The sequence below is a fragment of the Podarcis bocagei genome, assembly GCF_964188305.1.
Source record: "Podarcis bocagei genome assembly, chromosome: Z".
NCBI classification, from domain to species: Eukaryota; Metazoa; Chordata; class Lepidosauria; order Squamata; family Lacertidae; genus Podarcis; species Podarcis bocagei.
Genome location: NC_138140.1, coordinates 44,161,310 through 44,183,796, shown reverse-complemented (window position 1 = coordinate 44,183,796; position 22,487 = coordinate 44,161,310). Strand labels below are relative to the sequence as shown.

Sequence of the window (22,487 nt, the reverse complement as noted above, 5' to 3'; positions counted from 1 at the left end):
TCACTTAACCATGGTTTGTTTTTGTTGGCCGTTATTAAGCATTGCATCCAATTGTCAGAAGTCAGAGTTCAGGATGGGCTCTAAACCCAAAGGCAAAAGCACGGTTGAAGTTTTTTCCATAGTGCAAAACATCTGAATAGAACAAACTGGTTGTAGTGACTGGAGGGCATTTGGGTTCTAGTTTGTACAGTGCCAAGCTACATTAATTGCTGCTGTTGTTATTAATGCTAATAGGAAATTTATTGTATTTTTTTTTTTTACTTAAAACATTTCTGCAATGCTCTTTCCCAAAATTGGTTCAAGAGCAGTTTACACAATTAAAGTTTGTTGCAAAGAAGTGGCTTTTTCTTGCCATAGAGTGCTGTCATTTTGGGCCCATGTCCTTACATTTCTTCTAAAATATTTTATTTTGGGGTTGGATATCCAGAGTTTTCTGAAGGGATGAAGTTACTATTGAAATTTTTAAGACATTTTCTCTCTCTTTCTCTTTCAGCTGAAAAACAGATAGAATTTTGTTGTCATTTAGCCCGAGGAAATTTAGATCCAAATGAACCCATTACATATGAATATGTGAAATTTGTAGTGGAATTTAAATATTTTACTAATGGTAAGCCATTGTATTATCACTTTGTATTATCACTGTTCCTTCCCCCCTGCCATATGCTCATAGAGTTGCCTTAAACCTGTTGAACCTCTAAAGTTTCTGGTGCTGACAGTATGTTAATCGGGATATTATTATTTTTAGTGCATGTGGGGGTCATCATTTTTGCTTTGTGGAATAATGCCAGGGCATGGCATCGCAGTGGACATCCAGTTATGGACTTCACAAAATCTTTCCCCACTTTCCTTCTGTTTTCTACCAGATCATTTTAGGTCTTCCAAATGTTTTTATTATTATTGAGCATTCATGATGGTTTGTGCTCATGATGATGGTATCTGTCAGGGGTTCAGGAGCAGAGGCAAGGGCAAGGGAGGAAACAGAGAGCGAGGGGGAGGAGGCAGAAGAAAAGATGAGTGATGACGACGACCCGAGATCTCCGAGTCTTTCCAGTGAATCAGAAGATTCACAGAAAGGAGCACCAGTGGTCAGGGCAAGGGGGGAGCCTAGGGGGACACCCCAGGAAGATAGAGCCAGAGGGGACTCAGAGGAGAGCAGTTGGAAATCGGGACCAGCGTCACAGCCAGAGAGCAGGGAAGAGGAGGAGCGCCAGAGATCAAGCGCTGGCAGCTCGCAACAGGGGGGAGGGCACGAGTCAGGAGTGGCCACACCTCCATCGGGGAGCGAAGAAACGGTCAGACGGAAAGTGGAAGGTTGGGCGCGCGCGCCAAGTTCAAATGCACAGGAAAGTGACGCAGTAGGCAGCCAGGAAAGGGAGCCAGGTCCTAAAGCCCGGCGCAAGGAGACAGGGAGTTCCGGGGGGTCGGCGTCAGAAGAATCCCGGAAGGAAGAGACCCCGGGGGGCAGAGGGACCCAGAGGAGAGCAGTCAGGCGGAAAAGGTGGAGCAGGGCTAGGATATTAAGTTGGTGCACAAGGGGCGGAGACTCAGACGGAGCTTCGCCGATCTAGCCATTAGACGTAGAGTTGCACGCAGCAGCTTGGGAATGGAAACTGTAACTCAATAAAGACTTTTACTTAATGACCGCTGGCTAGCGTGATCCTCTGTGAGCTAGGATCTTGAAGCAGCTCTGACAGTATCAATACTGTTTGCACCTTTAGAGCAGTGTTTCCCAACCTTTTTTGGGCAAAGGCACACTTGTTTCATGAAAAAAATCTCGAGGCACACCACCATTAGAAAATGTTTAAAAAATTAACTCTGTGCCTATATTGACTATATATAAAGTAACTCTCTTTAATAGAATCAATGAAGGCATATTCTACATATGTAGCTGAAATAGTCGAAAAAATTCTGAGTTGTAAGAATGGGCTTGTATCATGCCAGATGGGGAAAGGTCACTTTTTACTTATGTAAAAAAAATAATAAAAAAATAGTAACAGCATAGAAGGTAATGGTTAGGCTAGCATCCCTCTTCCAAATATGCTAGGTTTTTATTTGCAGGGACTGTTCTACATGGGAAAGCATTCAGCACTGTCATTCTCCCATCTGCCATCTGAATTGGTACTATTCTGGGTCAACTTACTCTGCTGCATGTGTAGATGAAAATGGCACCAAGTGTGGGGGAGGGGGCAGAACAGGTTTCAGATACAGGATATTAAACATACACGTACTTCAGACTGAACTGGTTGCTTGCTTTGCAAGTTTTCATTTCCCAAATGACTGCCTTGGCAAGTGCAATACCTACCAGGCTCAACGCTGGTCTCGCGCTGCCGCTTCCCGCGCTCTGAAGGACCCGGGAGGAGGAAGGCGTGAAGGGAATCCCGAAGGCGTGAAAACCTCGCGCATGCGCAGGCCTTCCGCCTGCGACAGCCCAGTAGGCCGGCCGAAGCGAGCGGCGATGGGATGTGGGAGGGAGCTCGCTCGCCGCCCCGCGTGTGCCTATGTGGGGCACGTTACAGCCCCGTGACGTCAGCGCCACGCAGGCAGCCAGGCAGGCAGACGGCGAGAGCCCCGCGCTGGGCGGCCTCTCCTTGCCGCCACTGCCCCGCCTCTCACCGCCCGACTCGCTCGCCTCCCTCCCACGGCACACCAGGCAACGTCTCGCGGCACACTAGTGTGCCGCGGAACACCGGTTGGGAAACACTGCTTTGCTTTAGAGGTTTCCCAGTGGGCCTACCGCTTCATTCGCAATCAGTTTATGCTTCATAGTTTCCTGCTGAAATCTATTAACATTCTGTATCACTGATGTTCTGGTTTATTGCCCCCAACTTGTGTTGCACTGAATGAATTAACTTTATTACGGTCACAGACCAGGATAAAAAAAACAACAACATATAAATAAAATAGCAGTTAGGGTTTTGTTTTTTTTAACTGATAAATGTTGGAGCAAATAGGAACAAAGAAACAAGCATAGGATAAAACATCTGAATAAAATACAGGATTAAACACGGATAATGGATGGATAAAAACTGATAATTAAAACAGATAAGAACTAAAAACAAATAAAAACATGCAGTTAAAACAACTATAAGAGGCTGCAGAGTAGAAGCCTCTGAAATAGATGACACTCACAGCATTAGAAACTGTTGCGCAAATATGGTTAAAACAGACAATTAAAACAATGTACAACAATAAACTATCCCAGGGGGTTGACTCAGAGTTACCCATGAAACCAGGTTTGGGGATTTTCAGGCCGGACTATTTTGAGTTGGGCGATGGTCTGCGCCTACAGATTTGTACGCAGAATCTGGCGACCATCCAGGTCTTCTTCTGATCTTTGCCTAGCAGCAAAAGGTCAAATTTTTGCTTTTGTGGGAGGTTGTGTTGCACTGTGTAAGGCAAGAGTTCCCTTTCAGATGGTAATAATTTTAATGGAGTAATAATGGAGTAATTTTGGGAAAACATTGCAAAACAACTAATAAAGCAGAATGATGTGTGGAGAATCCAAAGTAAATTAGCTACTAATGCTCTATGATTGCATCAGGGACATACAGCCTTTGCCCCTGCCCCAAAGAATCCAGTCAGGGTGGGGGAGGTCCCTGTTTCAGTACTGAATAGAGTTGTTTTCTTTTCCCTGTCCAAGGTCTTCGTGACCTTTTTGCAGCTCCGTTTCACAATCTTTTCCAGTATAACAATGCTACGCCAACATTTCTGAAATAATCTCTCAAATAAAAGAAGTCTTGTTATGCTGGATGTTCATAAAGAAGAAAGTTTAGCTGGCTTGGTTTTATTGGCACTGGGTGAATATTGAGGGGGATGACAACCAAAAGTAGACAAGAAAGTTTTGGAAATGCTGTCTTTACTTAAGAACCTAACAAGAGCCCCAGTGAATAACATCAAAGGTGCAAATAGTTGAATGTTCTGTTCTCACAGGGGCCAACCAGATGTTTGGCACCCTTCTGTCTCGAGAGACAATGGAGTGTGCCTCCCAGGGTGAAGTCAAATGACTGCATTAGCAGAATCAAAGTAGACCTCTGTGGGGCGCAAGCCTGGCCAGCAGTGTGCATGGAGGTCCTGGGCTGCCCAGATGACAAGATCCTCCTCTCGACCTCGCTGATGGAAAGCAGAGCAAGGTGTTTGGCACCAGCTGGGTTGCAGGAGTTGCTGGACGGAGTTGCCGTCTTAGGGACTCCACTCTGGATTTGTGTAGGGTTTACTCCTTAGCCTTTTCTTCTCCCAAAGATGTCCTGCAAGGCAGCGAAGCTATAGGGTCAGAGTTTTCCATGTCTTCTGCCTGCCCATCTGCCCCTCTGTAGTCTATGGGAAGCCCAACAGCACTCCCCTGAGCTCTGATTCCTAGCACCCACTACTGTCTGACAGTGGAGGTGGAACATAGCAATCATGGCAAGCCTTACCCTCCATGAATTTGTCTCATCCTCTTTACAAACAACAATGAAAACTCAGCTTCTGAATGATCGTTTTGTGCTTTTGCTTTCAGTGCCTACATCTTCTTACAATGGCTTTGAGTCTGCCATCGCACGAGCGTTCCGATCGGCCAACGAAGAGCAGATCTGCCTAGTAGCAACAGTTCGTCTCGTCACTCCACAGTTCTTGAAGGTATGCAGTCTCTCTGATTAGTGCAGTGTTGTCATAAACCAGGGTAGGGAACTGGTTGGGGTGGGGGGCTGCATTTCTTTCCTGGGCCACTTAGTGGTGGGCAGGGCCAATGGGAAAAGTGGGTTGGGGCAACAAATGTGAGTTATACCTTCGCATTTTTAGGCTGGTTTCTTCACACAGTTGCACACTCCTCTCTGCCCTCCATGCAGGCAAAGCAGTAGGCACTATTCCAGCCAGGCAAAGTCACTCAAGGTGTGAATCAGGGGAAGTGAGCAGCATAGCCAGGGGAGGCTTCTGAGGGCCTGACAGGGAGCCCCAGAGGGCCACATTGGCCTGCTGGAGCCTGAGGACCCCCACCACTGTCTTAAAGGGGCAGGCTCAGTGGGTGAGAGGGGCAGAAGAAGAGAGCTTCTAATGAGTTTCACAAGAACAGCATCTGTTTGTTAATTTTATTTAAGCTATTTGCTCCTGCCAACCTAGCAGCTCAAAATCACGTCAAAGTACAAGTAGATAAATAGGTACCGCTCCAGTAGGAAGGTAAACGGCATTTCCGTGCGCTGCTCTGGTTCGCCAGAAGCGGCTTAGTCATGCTGGCCACCTGACCCGGAAGCTGTACACCGACTCCCTCGGCCAATAAAGCGAGATGAGCACCACAACCCCAGAGTTGGCCACGACTGGACCTAATGGTCAGGGGTCCCTTTACCTTTTATACTGCTTAATTACCAAGGCTCCTAACCCAGTGTACATAAAAAAATTACTGAAACATCTCAAAAGTCATATGAGAAGCTGTGGGACTCTGCCGCTTCAGAATGCACATGCATTTTTCATATAACAACTGGCAAAAACCAAACTTCCCCTGATATCCTGGTTTTCCACATGAGCAGGAGGGTTTTGCTTTTTTTTTTTTTAGCATGGGGCAGTACTCCAGAAGTGGTAGCATCCCAGAATGACTCTTACATATGACTTTTTATGAATGCATAGTCCAGTTATAAGCCCAAAGAAGGTACTTAACACTTGAAGCCAATTCTCACAAGCAGCAGATGAGCAAAACCATTAGCACTTCTGGACTTGCATGACTGAATGCTCATCTAAATAAACAGGCAAGCAAGCAAAATCCCCTATACATAGAAAACATACATGTAAATGAGAAGAGCTCTATCCTAGCCACCTGCCTGATCTGCTATTTTACTTTGGGGGGGGGGAATTATTGAACCCCACTTCATATGAGCCACACCTGTAGCTTGCAATGGAATAGTCCAGATACCAGATACCTTATCTGCTGAAAGTTGGTTTTGACTGTAGAATCATGGGAACTTGACTGAATTTTCATACATCATGGATTCAATCCCCACACTAGAAACTGGGGCTTAGTTATAAAAAAATATAAAATTGCTCAGTGCAAGGCCTGCTGTGTAACTGAGGCCCTTCTTCCCAGGATTATCAGACATGCCCTTCTGTCTTCTGTCAGCTAGAGTTCACTCATAGGGCCATGCTATTCGCTTTCCTTAGCTATATACAGCAGCCTGGTATTTAGGCTCAAGCCTGGTAGCAAGAGGTGAGAAGGAATTCCATGCAGGTAGGAGAGAGAGAGAGAGAGAGCACTCTATCTCTCCTAAATGGCCAGCACAGGAATACAGCAGACTGTTGCAGAAAAGACATCGTTCTCCATCCCTTGCTCATCTGGCTAGTAAAGGTTTTGGCAGGCTAGTGGAATTTGTAGGCTTATTTGCAAGGCTGTGGGTAAGGGCCAACACATGGCTACACAGTGAATGTGGGATTTCCAATGCTGGCGCAGAAGCATCAGGTTGCATGATGTTTGTGACAGAATAGCCATGTCCTTTGCCAAGTGAGCCTGCAAACCTTCTCCATTATCATGTTCACTTGAGATTTCTCATCCTTGTTGTTCAGCAGCTTTGGGCCAATAGGTTGTAATGCTCTCTCTGACACTGACTCATTTAACAGCCTTGGCTAAGTTAATGCAGCCTTTTGGTCTGCACCCATAGAAAAATAAAATAAGCAAGGAACGTAGAGGAATGTAGTTGGGAGCAATTTTCATCAGGTTTTTTCAAAGTCCTGCAAACCCAGCAGCCTCATTCACCATATGGCCCATGTGTTTGTCAGAAAGACATATTTGTTTTCCAAGAGCTGCATTTATAAAAAAAAGGGGGGGAGGAAAGAGGAGGAAAAAACCTTGTCCTACCATCTGTTTCTGCAGGAACTTTGCAATGTGGAAGAACCGTGTGAAGAATTCACATCGAGGCACAGCCTGGAATGGAAATTTTTGTTTTTAGACCACAGGTGAGATGGATATGTTTGTTTTAAATTAATGCATTTTTAAGGGGAGGGGAGAAACCACCTCAAGGTGGAAGTGGGGGGGGGAAGAGTTGGAGAAGACAAACTCATCTTAATTCCTAACTAGGATTTGGATTCATAGTCGAATTAAGTAAATTTGAGAGCATTAAAATTGACACATTGGGTCAAATGTTTATTAGTTCAGCATTCTCTCCTTTCACAACATCTGCTATTGATCCCCAAGTTATAATACTCAGATGTTAAGAGTTGGTTCCAAAGATTCCCTTTTTATAATAGAAGAGCTTCCGTAACCCAAGGAATGTGTTTTTTAAAAATCTACCTTATTTTGTCGCAGAGAATGGAGGTTGCATTTCTGACTACCATTGCTCACAGCCTAGCAAACACAGAGCTATGCTTCACATGCTTATTTTAGCATTTTAAAAACACTGTGTGAATGTGTGCATGACCTTTGCAGGATCTTGTGGCTATGAGTTCCATAGGTAAATTGCACGCTCGGTAAATAAATGTACCCGTTTTTGTAAAGGAAACAATGACCAAGTTCGGCAAGACAAACAATGACCAAGTTCGGCAGAAAGGTCTGAAGGGGGGTAGGGCTTCTTGAGCACATTTAACTGAACACACTTAGAAATTTCCATGCACTTGAGAACTCTGACTTTTCAGGATTTGTGCCTAATGCACAAAGGCCTGAGAGAAGCCCTGTGCTTGCAGTAGAAATATGCCTCCTTGCTCCTCTGCATATTTTTAACGCTTGTGTATTCTGGCAAAGCATTTGAAGACAACTCTGGTTCAGGTTTCACCTTGTGGTTTATATGCACAACCTGTTGTTTGACTAATGAATGTGCCTTTGGAGTGAAGCCAGACCATTGGAGAGCTACAGCACCTACTGTAGACCAATATGGGAGAGACATGTTTTGTTGCAGCTGCGGCAGATGAATTGCACAACCATCATTCTACAATATGTGGGAAAGCAAGTGTAGTTACCACTCGCGGCTGCACTTGTACTTCACACCCACTAAACCATGGTTTGATGAGACATGCCGGAGCAGGAAAAGAGAAAATGAGAGTCTTGAGAGTGCATAGTTCTGCCTCCCACACAGCCAGAAGTAGAACATGGGTTTTGGCTTCTGTTTAAAACAAGCTGAAGAAACCATGTTTTGAAGTTAGCTTCTGTTGAAGCTGTCCAGGGTTTTTTACTAACTGCATCCTGTCTCTGTGCAAAACAAGTCAAGGGAAAAATGAGAAAAACCTACTAAAATCTTCCTCTTGACCACATGGGATGAGGAGAGTGGAGACTGGAGATTCTTAGCTAATGAAATTGATGTGGTATGAAACGGGGCCAGATTTTTTTTAAATCCTTATTAAAAAGATCTAGTCGATTTATAGACCTCTTCGTATGTTTTTCTATTAAAAGGTCAAATCTGCCAAGACAATACAAGCAATTAATTTGCAATAAAGTAATAAACCAGACACGGGCAACCTTAAATAATGGAAAGGGGAGAATTACAAAGACAAGATATGGATTGTATACAGTGCTCCGGGGGGGGGGGGGAGCATTATGGGAAACTGTGTTACTATTTTAAACAAAAAAAGGCACAGGAAATCCTACCTTGAGGCAGCGGTGTGAAACCACTCATATACAGTGGTAGCTCAGGTTACAGATGCTTCAGGTTACAGACTCCACTAACCCAGAAATATTATCTCGGGTTAAGAACTTTGCTTCAGGATGAGAACAGAAATCGTGCAGCAGCGGCAGCAGGAGGCCCCATTAGCTAAAGTGGTGCTTCAGGTTAAGAACAGTTTCAGGTTAAGAACAGACCTCCAGAACGAATTAAGTTCTTAACCCGAGGTACCACTGTACTCAGCCTCTCCCAATTGGATGCATATTATTCATGCTGTCTAGGCATGGCTATCCTAGCTTTCAGAATCCACAGAAAAAAGTTGTGTATATTTCAAAGTACAGTTGTACCTTGGAAGTCGAACAGAATCCGTTCCAGAAGTCCATTCAACTTCCAAAACATTCAGAAATAGGATTGCCATATTTCCAAAAAATGAAAATCTAGACACAAAAGTTGATGAGCTTTTTAAGGAAATTTGGCAAAATAATAGACTTCCTGGGCATTTCAGCGATTTCCAACACTGCTTCCAACTGCCATATTCCAGTTATGTCCAGGAAATTCCGGACATATACCAAACCTGATCCTCCAGACTAGAAGATACTGACAAAGGGCTGTGGCTCTTTAAAGCTCAATTTGAAGCCATAGTTTCCAGTTCATGTGCAATGGGAAGTTATGGTTCACTGTGGTTCCTGGTTTGTTTTGATAACTCATGTGGAAGAAGGAGCAAAGTGTCAGCAAAGGAACTGCATGCACACGTACAGCCTGACTTACCGTATTTTTCGTCCCATAGGACGCTCCGTCCCATAGGACGCACCTAGTTTTTTGGGGGGGAAATAAAGGAAAAAAATTTCCCCTTTATTCCCCCTCCCCCCAAAACCAGGTTGGGGAAACTGAAACAGGTAGAGGAACAGCGGGATGGCGGCGCTGCACCTCCCTGCTGTCCCCCAAGCTTGTGGGGCTGGCCGATGTCTGCCCGGCATGTGGGGTGCTCTGCGCCTCGCGCACCGGGTGGCAGGCTGCTATCCGCAGCGTGGGGAGCCCTGCAGGGAACTCCTGCAGGGCTCCCCACACTGCGGATGTCTGCCCAGCGCGAGGGGCGCCCTGAAGCAGAGGGCTCCTCGTGCCGGGCGGCAGGCTGCTATCCGCAGCGTGGGGAGCCCTGTGGGGAACTCCTGCAGGGCTCCCCACGCTGCGGATGTCTGCCCAGCGCGAGGGGCGCTCTGCTTCAGGGCGCCCCTCGCGCCAGGCGGCAGGCTGCTATCCGCAGCCTAGACAGCCCTGCGGGACCTCCCGCAGGGTTGCCTAGGCTGCGGATGCGTTCCCGAAGCCTGGAGAGCAAGAAGGGTCGGTGCTCACAGACCCCTCTCACTCTCCAAGCTTCAGCGAAAGCCTGCATTCGCCCCATAGGACGCACCCAGATTTCCCCTTCATTTTTGGAGGGGAAAAAGTGCGTCCTATAGGGCGAAAAATACGGTATAAAGCTTGATTTGATTGGGTGAACATGCGTTTTGCATGGGATGGGGCAGGTTAATACAGTGTCTTTGCAGACTTGTGCATGTGTGTGCATGGATGTGCAATATCCTCCTTCTGCTGTTTTATTTGTATTACTTGTCCTTATGCTCCATTTTCCCAATAGTACAATAGGACACTGCAATTTCTGTGTTACTTATTCTTGCATTTCATACCATGCTGAGTCACCAGTTTCCTATTCGGAAATCCTAAGAAGAATGTCCAAATTCCAAGCAGTACAGGAAGTTACAAATATCCTAAGCAATGAATAACCTAAAAATGAGGGGGTATGCTTTTCAGCTTGTACTGCTAATATGCCAACTCATTAGCAGATCACAGCTAGGTAACTGTTAATACTTTTGTTATTACTTGAAGGATCTGTTCTCCTTCAACAGTACAGACAGTTCTGAAATCACTTTACGATCTCTCCACAGCATTTTCTGGCAATTTGTTAACAACATGGCCCTTGTATTTGCTGGACCAAAAAAAAAAAAGTTTGACTTTTGCAGTGAATTAGGCTTTGGGAACCTGATAATATTACCTAAACTAAGTGTAATCAAAGAAACTTGTAATTCGTGATCCATGCATACTCAGAAACCTCTCTGAGTTTTCTTAGGACTGCAGCCTTGATAAACTTCTCTATGGGAAATAATTGGCTTTGCATCAGAGCAAGTTTCTGCAACCTGGTGCCTTCCTGGTTTGTTAGACTACAGCTATGTACACACCACACCATTCAAAGCTTTGTGACTGAGTGGGGGTTTGAACCCACATCTCTCAGGTTTTAATCCAACGCAAGCCACTATAACACAGTGCCTCTTTATGCAAAGATGCATAGGATTGCACGGTTAGTGTGATAGTCCCTCAGGCAATTATGGAAGCACTCAATAGTTTTGCTCTGGTGTGCCGCAAACATCTATCGGTATGCATTCCATTGCCAACATAAGAAGAGTCCTGATAGATTTGTGAAGCCCAAAATCAGGATGGAGACAAGCAACTAATACTCATTGAGGTGGAGGTCATGCTACCTCTCAACCTGAATATTCCATTTAGTTAATTTACGCATGTATTCTGGTAGTGAACTTATTGTCCCATGAGTGGATCCCTTCTGTAGCTGAAACAGCACCATCCACACACAAGGGAGCCCCAAGACTTTCAGAAGTACAAATAAAAAGTTTAAGGGCCCTAATGGAGGGAAATCTTAACATCAGCCCATTGAAGACTGACCATGCTAAATAGCCATGGAATGTCTAGCTGAATGCTGAAGATGGAAAAGTAAGGCAGGTGGAATGGAACAACCTGGAAAAGGGCATGGATGGCTGGAAACCTGAGCAGGAACAGTTTATACTGCAATGTTTTGTTCAGATTTTGCTTGTCAATGTCTAGCAGCTACTGATAGACCTTTCTTTCCTGTGTGAAGCTATGTTTCACACGTACAATAGGATGGCTCACATGTTGTGAGCCACAATTTCCATCATTCCTCACAATTGGCCATGCTGGGAAAATCTGGAGGGCCACAGGTTAGGTAGTCCTGTTATTCAAAGACAACCCACTCAGCCAATCGTAGGTCTCCAATGAGCATATCTGTGTGAAATATTTGAAAATATTACGCATAAACCTAAGAAACACACATAATATGCCTTCATATTTCTTGTACCATTTTTGCAAGGGAGGGGAGTATTCACTTTGGGTTGATTCCTGTTGCCCCAATACGTAGCACATTTTGCAACGCACCGCCCCCCCAGCTGAATTCAATCTCGCTGGTTTTTATAACCTATTTGTAGGTTGCTTTGTGACACTTGCCTTTCCTCTTGCAAAAAGCATACTGAGAGTGACTAAAAGGAAGGAAGATGTTATTCTGTTATGCAATAAAAAAGCCTCCAGCTTGTTCTTGTGAATGCCGTAATTTCTAAGAGCATTAACTATTTCCTCAGTGTATGCGCACACATCTCTACCCTGAATTGTTTGCCCAAAATTGTGCAGAATTTGCTATCAACTGTTTCTTCTGAGAGCCAACACAAGCTCTTTGTTGAAAGAGTGTTTGCAGTCCTGTGCATGTTTTTACTTACCTGGGAGTGCAAAGCAAGACTCAGGTTTTAGTAAACAAGTTTCGGCTTGTGCTGAAAGGCAGGACTGAGGGCATGAATGTGTAGATTTCCAAATTATGCCTTATGTGGAAGGGAAGGATATGTTATTCTGCTTGCGACTTATATGTTGGCCTGTTCTTAGGTGTAATCAGAACAATTATGCAGGAGTCATTGTATACATTTTGTCACACAGCTGTTCGAGATTATTCCCTGAACATAGGAGACTTGGCTTAATGACAAGCTTTCCCCAGTGGTGGTGGCTGTGCTCACAGACAAGTTTGCTGTGGTTTGTTGAGATTGGGGTTGGTGTGGGAAGTGGAGAAACAACCCAGCCTACTAGTCTAGTATGCCCTTAACAGCAGGTTGATTTGATAGGTAGCCATAGATGAAGCTTCTCCAGGCAGGGACAAATCCATGGCTAAAGCTCCACTAGCGCTGGTTCCATCCCCACATGGGCCAACTGCATATTCCTGCATATGCAGGGAGCTGGACTAGATGACCCTCAGGGTCCCTTCCAACCCTACAATTACAAGATTCTATGAACAGCTGGGGCTTCTGGGAATTGTAGTCCAACAGCATTTGGAGGGCCATTGTACCCCCACTGCTGTGTTAAAAGATGATTGTTAGATTAATTGATGGAGGGAACCTCTATAAATGGCTGCCAGCCATGATGACTGTAAGGGACATTTAAATTCAGAAACAGTAATCATAATTAATTTAATTTATTAAAATGAAACTTAAAAATTAAAAGATGGTTAAAAACAAATATCACCTGTTATCATGATTTACCCTTACTTCGCACGGTTTCTTCCATATTATTATTATTATTATTATTATTATTATTATTATTATTATTATTATTATTATTAAAAAACAACTTCACATAAATTGTTCCTTCTCTGCTTTTCATGGGGGACTGGCGGACGAGGAGCTAGGGAGGAAATGGAAGCCCCGGACTTCTGACCACAGCAAATCTCCTGGTTTTGGCCATGTGCTTTCAAGACTATGTGCTCATAATGGGTAGAAATATGATTCTTTGTTTAAACAAAAGGGTTGGGAGTCTTAGGAAGCAGCTTCTATAATCATGGCATGTACACACAGCACTAACCATAGTGTACAAATTTTTTGGTTCCCTATCTGGATACCCTGAGCGTCTGTCAACTTATAAAACTTCCCAGGCATTTGGTAACGAATGACTCACTTCCCTCTCCCCATTTGCTGCTTAAATCCCAAGAAGTGAGTAAACTCCTTAACGACATACGTAGGAAGCTGACTTAACATCGGCTCAGGCCATTGGTCCATTTAGACCAGTAGGGTGAGTTTTGATTGGCTCTCTCAAGGCTTAAGGCGGGTTACTTTTAACAACAATAATTATTTACATTGCCATTCATCCTCTTAAGCAATCTCTCTTTAGCGCTAGCTAAGATATGGTGCAATCCTATGCTGTCTATCCAGGAGGAAGCTCCATTGAATTCAGTAGGACTTGTTTCCAAGCATATTGCAGATAAGATTGCAACCAACATATCTTTCTTGCAAGACAAGAAAAAATAATTTCAGGATAATGCTCCCCCCCCCCCTCGCTAAAGAGCTCTCAAAATGGCAAACTTTGTACTCACAGCTTTCCTCCCCTCTTGTTCCAGGGCCCCACCTATTATAGGTTATTTACCCTTTGAGGTGCTTGGGACTTCAGGTTACGACTATTACCATGCAGACGACCTGGAACTTCTTGCTCGGTGCCACGAACACTGTAAGTGTCTCTGTTCACTACGTGCAATGGACTGGCAGATGTGTGTATTTTAATTGCATTTCTTGTTCTCTCTCTCCACCCTAAGCTTAGAACACCAGTGCAAATCACTGCAGCCATACGAAAACCATTTGTGATGGAAAACTTAACTGTAAAATGATGTCAACCCAGAGCCAAATTAGACTGGACATTAAACCTATATTTGCATTTAGCATGCAGGGTTGTTTGGCTGTTGTTGTTTTTTAAAATGCAGATTGTATTAGCTGGGAGTACTGATAATGAATGGAATTAGAACAGGCGGAAAGGGAATTTACTCTGCTGTGATCCCAAGTAAAATGCCTTATTTGAAGTTAGTATCTTCACTGGGAGGAAATATCCCTCCCTTGCCGCCATTGGGTTTTTCTGGAATTGGGAGAAATCCTCTCACTGACTCAAACAGAAATAGCAGTTTCAAAGGAGGGATGGAAATCCATATCATTATCAGCCTAAACCCCCAGCTGGAGCTGCTATTATAATTGTAATGGGTATATTTGTTTTAAAATTGCCTATTCTGTTGTAACCTGCCCTGGGACCTTACGGTGAGGGGTGTGTACAAAATTGTGAGAAGCAAGAAAGAAATCATGCCAAAAAAAAGAAAGAAAATGAAAACAAGAAGAAGAAGAAGAAGAGTTTGGATTTGATATCCCGCTTTATCACTACCCTAGGGAGTCTCAAAGCGGCTAACATTCTCCTTTCCCTTCCTCCCTCACAACAAACACTCTGTGAGGTGAGTGAGGCTGAGAGACTTCAAAGAAGTGTGACTAGCCCAAGGTCACCCAGCAGCTGCATGTGGAGGAGCGGAGACGCGAACCCGGTTCCCCAGATTACGAGACTACCGCTCTTAACCACTACACCACACTGGCTCTCAAACAAACAAATTAATATTTGCATTTTTTAAAGCGTGCATGCTAAAAGCAAAGATGTATTTAACGTCAAATCTAGTTTGGGACTCAGCCTTCTTATGTTACCTCTCTACCACCTGTGCTTTTGAAGCTGTTTCAGAGGACTAAATTGAAGAGACATAGCCTTTATTATTAATACCTTACCTTGCTCAGTGGTTTGCAAGGCACATACTCATATATATATATATATATATATATATATATATATATATATATACTCTTCATACATAGGATGATTTCTCTTGGATCTTGTAACGATGGACCCAAAAAGCCCCACCAAGCCATGGCAGCATTTGGTTTCCACATGAAATCTCCAGCAGACCAATAGATGTATTTTTGCTGCAGGGACTGAAGGGAGAAAAATTAAACTGATCTCTGCCGCAGTGCTCACCCTAACTCCTGGCAGTGTCTGGATTGCATGACCTGTTACAGAGTGTGCTGGATGTTCTCGTTAACCAGATTAAGAGGCGTACTTAACTCCCTGCCAAGTTTTGTTGTTCGCTTCTCTTTTAGGTCTCCTCAGGCCTTCGCAGACCCTGTCTGTCTCTCTGTAACTGCAGAGGTTCTAGGCTGCTTGCTAATACTTTGGGGTGGAGTGGCTGATCCCCCCCCCCATTAGTGCTGCTAGCATGCCTCTAAAAGCAGCCCAATGCATGTAAATTTAACAGGTGGAACTAGATGCCACCCAGACCCCAGGATGCCAGACTTTTGTCTATGCCAAGCTGCTATTAACATATAAGAGGAGAGCCTGTAGGAAAAAGGGGCAGCTCTCACTTTGGGGTTGAAGCTGGAGGAGATAGAAATATATGAACATCTAGCATTTTGTTACTTGTCGTTGTTAGGACCTTTTTGATATGTTTGTTTGTTTTGATCAGCATGTGGGGTAATTGCAGCATTTAGGAGCTTCAGATTTCAGCTGCTTCTTTCAGGGTTCTTCGCTTTGCCAGCGTATTGGGGAATTGTTTCCTCAAGTGCAAATCCCTACAGTGCTAACACGGGATTCTTCCTGATCAACTCTATGCATAGTTGCCTGGTTGCAACACAAAGATTCGTGCTGAAGCTTTAGAATTACAGTGGTGCCTCGGGTTACAGATGCTTCAGGGTACAGACGCTTCAGGTTACAGACTCTGCTAACCCAGAAATAGTACCTCGGGTTAAGAACTTTGCTTCAGGATGAGAACAGAAATCGCGCGGCAGCAGTGGGAGGCCCCATTAGCTGAAGTGGTACCTCAGGTTAAGAACAGTTTCAGGTTAAGAACGGACCTCTAGAACGAATTAGGTTCTTAACCCGAGGTACCACTGTGCTAGTTAATTAGGACTGCTGGAGTGAGTTGGGCCCCCATCGTTTCAAAGAAGTGGAACCTATGGCTCTCCATGTGTGTTGGACTCCAACTCCCATCAGCGTTGCCAATGATCACAGGTGATGGGACTTGGAATCCCCAACCCTGCCCGGCAGTAAAAGGGGAAAAAGAGTGTACAACACAGGGACAATAAAATGTTGCAGTGCTCAGGGAAGAAGCACCAGACAGCTATTTGTTTTTCAGGTTCTTGAGAAGTCCTACTACCCTTGTTTTTTCAAACAAACAAACAAGCATACACCAGACTTGATTTTTCTTGAAACCTTGGAATTATTTGAGTTTGGTGGGTCACAAAATGTACAAGCCCCTTATGGAAGGACAGAGCAACTTGCCAGTGTGCAGTCTAGCAACTGTGCTCCTGTCTTTCAGCTGGTGTGGGAGGTGAGGGGGGCAGGCCTGTTTACAATTTTCAAAGTGCGAAAGCTGTGAACATTTTGAATTAGCAGCTATGCTTTTGCTTTTCAGATCAAATTTCTGCCTCTTTCCATTTTCCAGCTCTGAAAATAGACAGAGGTGTACTTAGATGGTTTGAAAAGGAGGCAGTGAATTTCTGACAGAACAGCCCGCCCCCGCCCCCGGCTGAAAAACAAGCTTAAAAGTCAGAGCAGAGTGCAAAAGTGGCCCCAGATATGGCAGGGCAGGAATAGAAGTGGAGCCAGGAGATATTTGAAGGTACGGAGGAGTCAGAATCCCACCTGACATGCTCAAACTCTTTTAGACAGACCTTTTATTCACTCTATATGAATTTTGGCTTTTACAATGGGTGTTATTTTGACATGCACAGGGATTATGCACAGCTTTTTATGCACATGCCCGGAAGAGCATTAATATTTCTCTAGATCAAAGATTACAAAATGCCTAATACGTTGGTGATGTTAACTAAGTGGTTGTTTTCATATGCAGTGATGCAGTTTGGAAAAGGCAAGTCCTGCTACTACAGGTTCTTAACCAAAGGCCAGCAATGGATATGGTTACAAACACAGTACTACGTCACTTATCATCAGTGGAACTCCAAGCCTGAGTTTATCGTGTGCACCCACACGGTTGTTAGGTAAGAAACGGCACATAATTTCTGCTGCCATTTATCTGCGTCTCCAGCTATGTCTGTTCAAATATTTGACTATGTGTATTGGCTCGATAAGGCGCTCTGTTATATAAAATGATTAGGGTTGGAAAGTGGGGGAGAATGTCACTGTATTTTTATTACTCTTTTATTTTTGGCAGCCAAGAGAGAAGCCTAGAAACAGTATCAGCTGCCAGTTCTACTCTCTTCTAGAGGGTCCCCTCTCCCAAGCAATTTAATGGGTAAATGAGGAAAACTGGTAACAGGCAGCAGCACAATTAGTGACTTTTAAAGCAAATGGTTCTTTAGAATAAAATCATTTCTCCCTGTCTGTCATCGTATTATATATTAATGAAGGCTGTATTCAAATGCAAAGGTAGAATGTGATTTAGTGTTGTGCTGCTTGAAGAGTTATAAGGAGTTATAAATGTAATAAACATTATGACAATGAACGGCAGCAGCTCATATACTCTCCTCCTCATGAGTGAGGAGGAGACCTGAAGCTTTTGCTTCCAGTTTAGGCTAGTCACAATTTATTCTGATGCCTGAAGCCATGCAGACTGTGGTTAGGCTTAGCTGTGATAAGTGGAAACAAACTGGCTTCAACCATAGTTTACAAAGCAGGCTCCCTCCCGCCCTGTAACCATTGTTAAGATTCAGTATAGTTTAGGATTTAGACACAATCTATAATGGAAGTGGAAGCTTCTGATATCTTCCTCGTGACTTCACCAGAATGGGAAACTGTGTAAGGCCAGTGCTTGCCACAGCACAAACTGGCTATGGTAAACCATGGTTTAGCGTTATGTGCAAATTGGGGCAATAATTGGCAGCCCAGCTCTTCAACTGTAGTTTTCAAATTGTGTTTGAGCCTATGTTCAGGAACACCTAACAGGGAACCCACCTAACCCATCTCCCACTTCCCTTCTGCTACCAAACTATGATGTTGTTACAGCAGGCATTTGATGAGTTTTGGGTAGATTTTGCCTGATCTTCCTTTGCTCTTACATTTGCTTTTATAGCATTGGTTTTTCAGACATGTTTTATAATTGCAGATTGTTTTAAGTCACTCTGAGCAATGTTCTTACAGTGAATGCGTGGGATATATAAAAAGGGGGGTTTCTTAAAGCCCTGTAAGTCACTCTGGTTAAAGATTTTAGAATACCTAAGAGAGCTGCTGCCAGTCAAACTGCTGGGCTTGATGGACCATCGATCTGACTTCTTATGAGACAGCTGTCACATAGTCCCATTGCTCTGATCCAAAGTCAGCGTTCGCCATAGGAAAGTACTGTGCTAGTGGTGAAACTGGGTGGAATCATTAATGGCATACGAGCTTCTGCAAAAGGCAACTTTGCCTACCTTTGTCTGATCTTCAGCTGAAATGTATAGTCACTGAGGGTGATGGGTGAGTTTTGGTGAGAATCCTATATGACGAACTGAGTGTGCACTCTAGAACATCATTTCCAAACCTGCTGCCCTCTAGATATTATGGACTACAGTTCCCATCATAGTTCCTTGCATCCCCAGTGGTCAGGGAAAATGAGAATTGTAGCCAGCAACATCTGGAGTGCCACAGGTTCATGACAACCACTCCTCCTGTGTGGATCCATTCAGCCTTAATGACCAGATCTTGAGTGTGCCATTGCATTCCAAGATATGGTTGGCATCATGCGAGAGGTTTGTCTCTGAGGTGGTGCCCCAATTGTGGAAACCCTAACCCAACTTCTCTATTCTTTTCCTTTCCTATGCGATATATACATATATATCACACACACACATATATAGTTATGCTGAGGTTCGAGCTGAAAGAAGAAGAGATCTTGGCCTTGAAGAGTCATCCATTGAACTAGCATCTTCGTCTTTGAAGGTATTGTGTGCTGGGATGATCAAGTAAGAGCTGTTAGAAATGTGTTTTTGCTCCTGGTGGCAAGATGGCATTTTGGGGACATGAGAACCAGCATCAGCATCAACATCATTAGTTCCTCCAGGTGTTATTGGACTCCATCGCTCCCACCCAGTCAAGGATGCTGGGAGTTGTAGACTAGCAACTTCTGGAGGGTGACAGGCTTCCCATCTTGGCAGCAGCTCTTCCAGGTTTTGTTAGGATGCAATTAGTCTTTAGGTCCACTCCCTCACCTCTGTCGTTAGTTTTTTCCTCCCTTCCAATCCAGGTGTGGTCAACAGACCACTCATGAGAAGGAAGGTTTCCTGGATTATTTGCTTCATCAGCCTTGGGTTGAAAGTAGGTTGAAATCTTGGCCTGTTTCCTCATTGGGGGAGTTGTTACAGGTTGTGTGGGTGAAATCCCCAGTTCTTTGCAACATTGTCTTGTAAGTACCATACTCTGAATCGGAAATAAATAGGGCTACTTTATCCAGCCCACAGTTTTAAGGGCTTTGCAAGGGGGGAGTTCAAAGTTGATTTAAGTAGCTTCAAAAGGGAGGGGAGATTTTAAAGTCTACCTGACAGCTCCTGGGGTCTGTTACTGATAAAAGTTGGCAGTTACTTTCATAGGTTGAGCCTTTTTATCAGAGTAATTTGATAATTAGAGCTCCTACTCACACAGCAGAGACTCAGTGGAGACTTGACCAGGTGCCATCATCTCCCGGAAGTCTGTTTAATACTATTAAAAAAAAAAAAAAACAAGAAGAAGGAAACTTTCTCCCCTCCTTCACCCATGTGAATGTTGCTGATTTTCCTACTCCTACTGTTGAAAAGAAAGATTTGTCGAAGGTGGGACGGGGACCTTTGTGCCGGGAATGTTTTAAGGGCACAGGAAAAGCCCCTCTGGGTCAGATCCGTGCCTCACCCAGCCTAGCATCCTGTTCTCTCGGTGGCCAGCCACATGCCTGGAGGAAACCCACAAACAGGATCTGTTTTCTGCCTCTGAGCTACGGATAGCATATAATGTGTACAATCCCATGCTACCCATACGTGGAATGAGACAACTGGAGGCCAGTTGGCAGCATTTCCAGAAGCTACATCTGTAGGACTTTTATGCTGAATCACCTGTTCTAGCCAGACAAAGATTGGAAGCGAAGGAATGATTTATTGATCTGTTTTCTCTCTGGATTGCTGCTGTGTATTTAAAGGCTAGGCAGAATGCTGTCCAGAGGGTGGGCAGAGCTGTGGTCATGACAACAGTTTCCATTGCCTTTTTTTAAAAAAAAGAAAAGAAATCAATCGGGCATCGTCATAGCCTGCCCAGTTAATAGGGTCAACTCAGTTAACATTTTAAAAATAAACCTCGCCAGGGTTTTCATAATGAGATGCCGAAGCAGCACCAGAAATAAAATCCACGAAATGGATCCACGCATCCAACTACCAAGTTGTCAGGTGATGTGCTTGCCTGTTCGAATTGGTTCTGTGGCTGCCCCTTTGCCATATCATCACAGAGGCATACATTAGGGTAGGGAGACCTTCACAGTCATGGCAGTTCCTGCGCTGCGTCACACTAACATACAGCCGACCCACAGAATTCACACTGCCGGCTGGCACCATCACAGGTCTCTGTGTGATCAGAATCATTAATCTTTTATTCTGTTTTGTTCAGTGGTTAAACACAGACACCACCCACCCCTGTGTTGTCTACAGAACCCCTCAAAGTTGTACTTTTGTTGTGGAGAGCGGACTTAAATGTTTTGTACTTGCGAGGTAATTGCATTTCCCCAAGGTAGTGGAATCAATATTGTGTTTGCTACGTGGGAGGTTGTTGAATGTGATTGTACGGGCAACATGATGTTCGAATCCTATACATTAACTTAAATGGAGGGCTAACTAGAATTGGCCTAAATACAGCGAGGCCATTTTGCTGCTACGTCTGATGGGAGCTACCAATTAAGGGGCTAATGAAGCTCACGAAGGATATTGCCAGTAAACTGACCGATTCCTTTTTCACCTTCCGTACTCATTCCATTCTCCGTAATATGAGTCCTCAGCAACCCTACTTTTCTAGTCAGCCTCCCTAATTTGGCCATTTATTCATTAATTCTCCATATACTGTTGAAAGCCTGTGACATGTTGATAGAAAGTGGGCAGAAGGGAGCTAATTATAAAAGAGTGTTTCTATTTTTATGCATGACTCTGTCGTCATACGGCATTGATGGGTAAAAGCGATAGGGGAGCAGAAGGACAGAAAAGCCACAATGTTGTAGCATGGAAAAAGCACCTAGTGCTTGGCAACAGAAAGCCTTTCCACCTATTTCCCAAAGCAGTGATATGAACCAGTTCACCTGCATGTAGCAGGTTTCTATTCTTGCAGATATACTGCATTGCCATGGATTCACAGAGAGCTTTGTCGCTTTACCATGGGGGTTATATTTCCGAGAGATGCCTATGTGTCAAGTAAAACATAAACCCAGGGCACTCCCCCACCCCAAGCTGGAACTCACTGCAGCTCAGTTCCGGCAGCTCTCAGGTGCACACCGTTGCCATTATAAGAGAACAAGGGAGGCCTTCATAGTTCCGGCACCTCTTTAATTTCCTAGAAAAATAGCACTTAGATAAACCTAAGACAGGAGTGAGGAACCTGTGGCCCTCCAGATGTTGTTAGATTCCCAACTCCCATCACCACCACCCAGTATGGCAGAGGTTGGGAATGATGGGAGCTGTATCCCAGAGACACACTTGGGAGAAGGTAGAAAGAGGAATTGAAAAATCATTTGCTCCAAAGAGGGCTATCTACCTCCGTGTTGGAAGAGCAGTGCTTTGCTGCTTTTGCTGTTGTTGTTTGTTAAGCATGTGCTGATCTCCACTGCTAATGATACAATGCTTTTTTTTCTCCTGGGCTTGCCTCTTTCCAGAGTCACGGCAGCTACATTGATATCCGGCAATGTGTAACCAACCAAGAAGCCAGCCGGGAAAGGGTGTCGGTGTCATCTCATAGCTCTCGGCGATCTTCTCACACGGCGCTCTCTGACTCTGCATGTAGGTATCACGTGGGACAGCTGTGATACCAAGGGGTGGTTGTGGTTCTGATGCAGCTGGCCAGTGTTCAAGAGCAGCACTGGAGTCAGCCCATCCTTCCCTGATTCTGTTTTCCTTTGCCACTCTCCATCCTCTATAACAGGATGGAGGCTGGCAATTGGGTCTGGAGCAGATGGGTCAGTTGTTTCTCCCAACCACTTCAGAGTATCCCTTGGCAGCATGATAGCTTTGCGCCTTGGGCTCATTTGCACGTCCGCTCTCCCCCTGCTAGGTTGGAAGGAGAGACACTGGCAACAGCTCTCTCCCATGTTTCCCACCTACA

The 22,487-nt window shown here is 44.5% G+C and overlaps 1 protein-coding gene across 9 annotated transcripts in view; it reads left to right on the top strand.

Annotated features, from left to right (window-relative positions):
* PASD1 (PAS domain containing repressor 1) overlaps positions 1 to 22,487 on the top strand; it is a 111,165-nt gene that overhangs the window by 74,451 nt on the left and 14,227 nt on the right. For all 9 annotated transcript variants that reach the window (XM_081179006.1, XM_081179005.1, XM_081179004.1 and 6 more), the window contains exons 7-13: positions 494 to 607; positions 4,496 to 4,614; positions 6,830 to 6,912; positions 13,777 to 13,883; positions 17,083 to 17,230; positions 19,025 to 19,106; positions 22,042 to 22,165. In XM_081179006.1, the coding sequence (XP_081035132.1) occupies positions 494 to 607; positions 4,496 to 4,614; positions 6,830 to 6,912; positions 13,777 to 13,883; positions 17,083 to 17,230; positions 19,025 to 19,106; positions 22,042 to 22,165 (777 nt within the window). The remainder of the gene's footprint in view (positions 1 to 493; positions 608 to 4,495; positions 4,615 to 6,829; positions 6,913 to 13,776; positions 13,884 to 17,082; positions 17,231 to 19,024; positions 19,107 to 22,041; positions 22,166 to 22,487) is intronic.